The 8,752-nt window shown below is 38.5% G+C and overlaps 1 protein-coding gene across 1 annotated transcript; it reads right to left on the bottom strand.

The window, feature by feature from the left end:
* Nucleotides 1–5,297: 5,297 nt before the first annotated feature.
* LOC101549214 (60S ribosomal protein L12-like) lies at nt 5,298–8,250 on the bottom strand. Its single transcript, XM_055121138.1, has 2 exons — nt 8,203–8,250; nt 5,298–5,814 (listed from the first exon to the last, which is right to left on the bottom strand). The coding sequence occupies exons 1-2, from the start codon at nt 8,248–8,250 to the stop codon at nt 5,353–5,355; spliced, it is 510 nt and encodes a 169-aa protein (XP_054977113.1). The 3' UTR covers nt 5,298–5,352.
* Nucleotides 8,251–8,752: the final 502 nt, after the last annotated feature.

Here is an 8,752-nt window from a genome sequence, read left to right as displayed (position 1 = left end):
TCTGTTCTAGGGCACTCGGGTTTTTTCCAGATTCTGGCTATTGTAAACAGTGCTGCGGTGAACATATAAGTGCATATGTCACTTCAACTATACTTTTTAGCTTTTCTGGGATATATTCCCAGCAGTGGTATTGCTGGGTCAAATGGGAGCTCAACCTCTAGTTTTTTGAGAATCGTCCATACTGTTTTCCAAAAGGGCTGAACTAGCCGGCATTCCCATCAGCAGTGTAGAAGGGTCCCTTTCTCCCCACATCCTCTCCAACAGCGGTTGCTTTTGTTCTTTTGGATGTGTGCTAGTCTCTGTGGTGTGAGGTGGTATCTCATGGTTGTTTTGATCTGCATCTCTCTGACGATTAGTGATGTAGAGCACTTTTTCATGTGCCTTTTGGCCATTCATATCTCTTCCTTGGTAAAGTTTCTGTTCATTTATTCGCCCCATTTTTTGATGGGGTTGGATGTTTTCTTCTTGTAGAGTTCAACCAGTGCTTTATATACCATTGATATTAACCCCTTATCTGATGGGTATTGTGTAAATATCCTTTCCCATTCTGTAGATAGTCTTTGTATTCTGGTCACTGTATCTTTTGTGGTGCAGAAGCTTTTTAGTTTAATGTAGTCCCATTTATTGATTTCTATTTTTACTAGATTGTTTAGTTCCGTGCCATCTTTGAAGATACCTTTATCTTCAATATCATAGAGGGTTTTGCCGACCTTGTCTTCAATGTACCTTATGGTTTGTGGTCTGATGTTGAGGTCTTTAATCCATTTTGATCTGACTTTTGTGCATGGTGTCAGGTCGAGTTCTAAGCCCATTTTTTTGCATGTGGTTGTCCAGTTGTGCCAGCACCATTTGAGTGGTGTTTCATTTCTGACTACCAGTTCTAACCTTCTTTGTTTCCATTATCTTTGGACATTCATTATTCTCAAATTATGTTTACATATAATTCATATTAGAGAGATCATTCTGTGTCAGTCTCTCTCCCTCTAACTTCATTAAGTATGAGACTTTCCAGGTCCCTCCCTCCATCCATCCATGTAACAGAAAACTACATAACTCTATCTTTTCTTATAGTCTAGTAATATTCCATTGTTTAGAGGTACCAATTGTAGATATTCAAATCTATTACATTGATCTGAGATTCTGTCTTTATTTCAGTACTATGCTGTTTTAATTATTAGCACTTTTTACTACAGTTTGAAGTTTAAAAAAGTGATGCCTCCCATCTTCCCCACCCCCAATTATTGCTTTAGTTGTCTGGGATGGGGTTTTATTGTTACATATTAATTTTAGGAGTGTTTTATCTATTTCTTTGAAAAATGTTATTATAAGGACTCTGTGGATTTGTAAAGTGATTTGGGAATATTGGAATTTTGATGATATTATTCCTCCCTCCCATGAGGAGGAACTGTGTTTCCATTTCTTTGTGTCTTCTTTTATTTCTTGAAATAGTATTATAGTATTTTGTTGTTATTTTTGTATAAATCCTTTGCCTCTTTAGTTAAGTTCAATATAAAGTAGTTTACTTTCTTAGATAAAATTGTGAATGAGAATGTTTTATAATATCTCCCTTTCCATTTCATTTTATGCATAGAGCAAAGCCGTGAACTTATGCATATTAGTTTTGTCACCTGTCACCTTACTAAAGAAAGCTCTTACTTCTAGGAGGTTTTTTTTTGGTATAGTCTTTAGCATTTTCTAAATATAGTATTATATCATCTGCAAGTTGTGAGAGCTTGACTTCTTCCTTTTCTGTCTGGATGCTCTTGATATCCTTTTCTTGCCTAATTGCTATGGTGATTTCTTCCTATATTAAATATTATATTAAATATTAAATATTAGTGGCACATATTATATTAAATATTAGTAGCAAGACTAGACAAACTTGTCTTGTGCCTGACCTTAGAAGTAAGGCTTTCAGTTATTCCCCATTGAGTATAATGTTTGTCGTGGGTTTGTGGTAAGTAATTTTGACTATACTGAATAAATTTCCTTCAATTCCCACTTTGCCAAGAGTACTTTTTAAACCACGAATGCGTATTGGATCTTCTCAAATGTTTTCTCTGTATCTATTGATATGATCAGATGATTTCTGTTTTTTTCTTTTATTGATGTGGTGAATTGCATTGATTGACTAGCATATGTTAACCAATCCTTTATCCCTGGGATGAATTCCACTTAGTCATCGTGTATGAACTTATTGATGAGTTGTTGATTCCATTAGCTAGTATTTTGCTGAAAATATTTTTGTCTGTGTTCATCTGGGATATTGGCCTGTAATTATCTTTTATTTTATTATGCCTTGTCTGCTTTTGGCATCAAGGTGATGTTTGCTATGTAGAAGCTGCTTGAGAGTGTTTCTGTTTCTTTAATTTCCTGGAGGAGTCTGTATAATATTGGCATTAAGTTCTCTTTAAAAGTTTAAAAGAATTCTCTAGTGAATCCATCTGGACGTAGGCTTTTGTTATTGCAAAGAATTTTGATTACTTCTTCAATTTTCTTCATAGTGACAGGTCTGTTCAGGTTTTTGGAATCATCTTAGTTCAGCCTTGGGAGGTGATAGGAATCCAAGAATTTCTCCATTTCTTCTAGATTCTCTCTTTTCATGGCTTAAAGTTTCCCAAAGTAATCTCTGATAATTCTGTGGATTTTTGTGGTATCCGTTGTGACTTTCCTCCTTTCATTTCTGATTCTGTTTATTAGGGTTCTCTCTCTTTCTTTGAGGGTCTTGCTAGTGGTTTATCAGTTTTGTTTACTTTTTCACATAACAAGCTCTTGGTTTCTTTAATATTTTGTCATTTATTTTAGATGACAGTTCATTAATTTTTCCCAGATTTTTATTATTTTCTTCCTCCTGCCTGCTTTGGGTTTCTTTTATTAGCTATTTTCCAGTTTCTTAGATTGTACAGCTATTTTCCAGTTTCTTAGATTGTACAGCTATTTTCCAGTTTCTTGGATTGTACAGTTTCTTAGATTGTACAGTCAAGATATTTATGTGTACCTTTTCTTCCTTCCATACATAGTTAAGAATTTTTCTCTTAACATTGCTTTTGCTCTATCTCTGAAGTTCTTGAATGCAGTATCCACATCCTCATTTGTTTCCATGAATCCCATAATTTCCTCTTTCATTTCCTCTCTTATCTACTGGTTGTTCAGTAATGAGCTATTAATTTACAGCTGTTTGAATTATTTCCCAATTTCCATTTGTGATTAATTTCTACTTTCACTGTGTTATGACCTGAGAAGGTAGATCATACGAATTCTATGATCTTGACTTTGTTGAGATATTATTTTGTGTTCCATCATATCTTGGAGAATGTCCTATGTTTGTTTGAGAAGAATGAGTATTTGATTTTTTGAATATCAAAAACCCTATATATATTTATATATACTAAATTCTTGCCTTCCATTTCTTCCTTGAAAGCAAATATTTTCCTCACTGAGTCCAGTTGATTTATCAAGTGATGACAAAGTGGTATAGAAGTTTCCAACTACTATTGTGTTGCTATCAATGTCTTCATTAAAATCTATTAGCACTTGTTTTAGGTACTTTGCTGTTCCCTACTTAGATGCATACATGTTTACGAATATGAGTTCTTTCTGTTATGTATGTCCCCTAATAAATAAGAAATTACCATCACTGTCTTACATAACCTTTTTTGGGCCTGACATCTGTATCATCGGTTACCAGTATGGCCACCCTGAAACTTTTTGTAGTGGTTTTTGCTTGAAAAATGGTCTTCCAATATTTGTCTTTGACTCTGTGTTTGCTTTGACTATTCAAATATGTTTCTGACAGACAGGAGAATGTTGGGATCAGTTTTTTAATTCATCCTCCCACTCTGGGTCCTTGGATTAAATGCCAAGAACTAGAATTGCTGTGTCATATGAGAGATCAATTCCAAGTTTTTTTGAGAAAAATGCATATTATATTAAAAAACTTTGTACAAGTGCACACTTCGACCACCAGAAGCTGAGGCTTTGTTTTTCCCAGATCCTTACCAACACTGCTCATTTTTAATCTTCGTGTTAAGTGCCAGTTTCAGTGGTGTGAGGTGATATCTCATTGTTTGATTTGCATTTTCCTGATGATGAGTAATGCTGAGCATTTTATATGCCTTTTGGCCATCTGTATCTCTTCATTGAGAAATTTTCTTTTTATTTATTAACTCATTTATGCTTTTAATACTGTGATGTTTTGAATGCTTTAATTTTGTAGTATAGTTTGAAACCAGGAACAAGCTTCTGTCATTCTTTTGTCTGAAGATACTTTTGTCTAATTTTTTGTATATTAGAAATTTCTGTGCTCTCACAGGAATTTCAGTAACATTTTTTCTATTTCCTTGAATAATGTCACTGAGATTATGATAGAGATTTCACTGAATTTATATAATGCTTGGGTTGCGTTTTTCTTTGTTTTTAAGCTACCTGGCTCTGCTTAGAGAATACTCTCAGCTTTCTGCTCAGGCATAACTTCTGGCAGCGCTCAGAAGGCCATATGTGATGCCAGAGGTTGAACTAATGTTAGCTGGGTGTAAGGTAAGCATCTTATCTTTTGTGATATCTCTTAGGCCCAGGGTCGTCATTTTACAATAGTAATTATTCCAAACTATGGGTACAGAATATGTTTTTAGGGGTGGAAAAAAGTACAGCAGGTAACATGCTTGCATTACACATGGTCGACACATATTTAGTCACCAGCACCTCATGTGGTCCTCCAAACAAGACCAGGAGTGATGCTTATGCCCAGAGACAGGCATAAGCCCTGGGCATAGCCAGGTGTGGTCCAGAAAAAAAATGAACAAAATAACAATAAAAACAAAGCAAAAGGCAGACTGTTTCCATCTTCCTTCGTCTTCTTTTAACATAGTAATTAATGTTAGTCTTTTATCTTTTTTTGCTTATTCTAGATGCTTAATTGTTTTTAATAAAATTGAACCTTTATTGTGATCTTATAAATTTCATTTTATTTTTATTGAGAGCATGCCCAGCGGTTCTTGAGAAACACAGAACCAGCCCTAGCAGTGATCCACTTCTTGGTGCAGCCATGATGATCTAGTGTATGGGCCAGTTGTATGATACTTGGGTTTGGCAATGTTTGAGGATTCCTAGGGCTTCATGCAGAGATATTTGGTAAACCATGCTGTATCAGAGTTTAAACTTTGAGCCTAGAATACTAGAGGAATCTGGCCTACAATGTGAGACATACCTTTATCAATGATTATGATCTTTTCAATAATAAAGTCAATCAAGTTTTTCACAGATTATCGGTGTCTGAAGTTAGCAAATAAATATACATATTTCTTTTTTTTTCACTCTTCTGTAGATACTTTATTGAAGCACTTCTTGTAGTTCTTAACTCGCGGGGCACTCCACCACGCCGCTGTTGATGTCATCAATGATGTCATGAGGGTGGCGGCCATCAACGTTGCAGCCCACAGACTGGGCCGTGCCCAGAATCTCTTTAATTGTGCCGGAGAGCTCTCGGGCTAATGACCGGTGTCTCATCTGGCGGGCAATGTTGACGATCTCATCAAAAGTGATATTGCCACTGTGTTTAATGTTTTTCTGCTTCTTTCTGTCTCGTGGTGGTTCCTTGAGGGCTTTGATGATGAGGGCTGAGGCCGAAGGCACCACCTCAATCTGGGCCTGCCGGTTCTGGATGGTCAGCTTCACCGTGATCCTCAAGCCCTTCCAATCGCCAGTGGCCTTGGCGATGTCGTCCCCAACCTTCTTGGGAGACAGACCCAGGGGCCCTATCTTGGGGGCCAAGGCAGACGTGGCCCCGACTTCCCCACTGGTGCATCTCAAATAGACCTAGAGAGCCGCGGCAAGGCCGCCCCGGCTGGTCCCGTCCTCCCTCCCCATTTACACGCAGGGAGGAAAGCGGAGGCCAAAAAGTGTAGTAAGACTCTCAGCCGGGGCCGCGTGCGCCCGCGCGCAGGCCCGGAAGGCCTCTAAATATACATATTTCTGAGCTGAAGCAATTGTATAGCCAGTAGTATGCTTACTTTGCATGCAGCTGAACTGGGTTTGGTCCCAATAATCCACCAGGAATTATCCCTGCGCACAGAGACAGGAATAAGCCGTGAGCCAGGAGTAAGACCTGTGCACTGCCAGGAATGGCACAAAAACAAACAAAAAAGGGTAAAAAGTACAGATTTCTAAATTTCACTTGGGTTGCAGGTGAATAATAATACGATTTTAGTGAACATGTCCTCTATCTTCCTTCCTTCCTTCCTTCCTTCCTTCCTTCCTTCCTTCCTTCCTTCCTTCCTTCCTTCCTTCCTTCCTTCCTTCCTTCCTTCCTTCCTTCCTTCCCTCCTTCCTTCTTTCCTTCCTTCCTTCATTCCTCTCTCTCTTTCTTTCTTTCTTTCTTTCTTTCTTTCTTTCTTTCTTTCTTTCTTTCTTTCTTTCTTTCTTTCTTTCTTTCTTTCTTTCTTTCTTTCTTTCTTTCTTTCTTTCTTTCTCTCTCTCTCTTTCTTTCTTTCTTTCTTTCTTTCTCTCTTTCTTTCTCTCTTTCTCTTTTTTTCTCTCTTTCTTTCTTTCTCTCTCCCTTCCTTCCTTCCTTCCTTCCTTCCTTCCTTCCTTCCTTCCTTCCTTCCTTCCTTCCTTCCTTCCTTCCTCTGTTATAGGGATAGAACCCAGCGCATTATACATGTGAATCATGCACACTACCATAGAGTTTTGATCTCCTGACTAGTTTATTGCATTTATTATTAAGTACTCAAGGTTCATTCAGGTTACACATAAGTAATTTTCTGTTTTCAACTTTACCCCCTTTGTCCTACTTAATTTTAACACTATAAAGTTGTTCATAATACACTTGCCATGGGCATTCAGTGTTCTGACTCCAATCCCACCACCAGTGAGATTGTCCTCAGTCCTCTCTACCCCACCAAGCCTGTCTCCAGAGAAGGCACCAATAATTTATTTCATTTTGTTCATTACAACTAAATTACTAATAGAATTATTAAAACTAGTAAAAGGAAAATTTTGAAAATTGTTACACCTCACCATGGGTAATTAATTCTTGTCTGAGGGTTTACTAATCTGAGTGTTTCTAGTTGAGATTTCTGTGTAATAACACAAAATAAACAAATTTTTGTTTATTGAACTTAGTTGGCTTCTCTGTTACTTTCTCATGTAATTTTATATGCCCTTACTGGGCTGTCAGTATTGTGGAATATGGAGTTGTCACTTGACTGATGTTGTCCAAGAAATCGCCAGTGTTTTCAGCCTGAAAACTGGTGTTCCAAGAATTCTTGTTGATTTGATGTCTCTGCAGAGATTAGTCATGAAGCAGTGGAGTTGGACGATTGTTATGGCAGCAGCTGTGGGAGCGTGAGTCCACCTGCCATGGCTTCAGTAAGGTGGGGACTTTGCTGCCCATATCCCGTGAGTGTCCCAGAATTTTCAACCATAAGAAAATTCTCCGAGAGGGACAGAAGAATTGAACCCGGGTCGGCGGCGTGCAAGCTACTGAGAGTATTCCGCCCAGATGGCAGAGTCTGGCAAGCTAACCGTGGCATATTCGATGTGCCAAAAGCGGTAATAACGAGTCTCACAATGGAGACGTTATTGGTGCCCGCTTGAGCATAAATCGATGAACAACGGGACGACAGTGTTACAGTGCTGAGAAGAAAATTCTAGGGGCTTGGATTTCATGTCTTCCTAGATCATTTGTGAATCTGTAAGTCTGGGTCAAAGAGTTTACATGGCAGTCGCACTAATGGAGGTCAGCATAGTCAGAATAAATAGCCAAACAAGCATTTGGCACATCAGGAAGATGCACACCATGGCACCTAGAGTACTGAGAGTTAGAAAACACCTTGCCTCTGCTTTTCTTTTAAGTGTGACTAATATTATGCTGCATTTTATACTGCATTTTATTTATTCTATTCACACTATCTGTTTATACTATTCTTTTTAAAACACATTGGATTTATTCATTCTACCTCTTCAAGAAGGGCAAAGCTCATTTACATATCTTGGCTATTGTTAATTGTGCAACTAATAAAGGCACTATCTCTCTAATAGAAACTAATTTGAATTCCTTTGCATAAATATGCAGCTGTGGTACTGCTGGATAATGTGATGTGTTTGTGTATCTTTGTGTATATATAATTGTGTATATACATATATAGTGTTTGCATTATGTTGTATTTTCACCAAAAGTGTGAAAGTGTTTCTTTTTATGTCTACCACATCATTATCAAAACTTGCTATCACCCGTATTTTCTTAAATGACATTCTATTGGAGTTACTTAATATCTCATGGTGTTTTTAATCTTTATTTCTCTTGACTTAGTGATATTGAGCATTTTTATATACATTTGGAACACATTATGTCTAATATATCTTCTTTGAGAGATATATGTTAAAGTCTTCCGAATTAAAATTCAGATTAGTCGGCTCGGGGCTTCTCCTGAAGCCCCTGCCTGGCACCTTTCCGCTGCCGCCGTCGGATCCTGACCAATCTCCATCCGGCAGGTAAACAGGCAATCCCTTGGAGAGCCTGCCTCAGCGCGGAGAAGCCCCCTCCCCGCCCCCTGCCCGCCGCGGCTCGGGGCTTCTCCTGAAGCCCCTGCCTGGCACCTTTCCGCCGCCGCCGTCGGATCCTGACCAATCCCCACTCTGCTGCTTAGGGGCGTGTCCTCATCTCAGGGGGCGTGGCCTAAAAAGTGGGCGCGGCCTCTTTCCGGAGCGGCCAACGCTAACGCGGCCGCAGTTATTTTTTTTTACCATTCCATGC

The sequence above is a fragment of the Sorex araneus genome, chromosome X (genome assembly GCF_027595985.1).
Source record: "Sorex araneus isolate mSorAra2 chromosome X, mSorAra2.pri, whole genome shotgun sequence".
NCBI lineage: Eukaryota > Metazoa > Chordata > Mammalia > Eulipotyphla > Soricidae > Sorex > Sorex araneus.
This window is presented reverse-complemented; position numbering and strand designations above follow the sequence as displayed.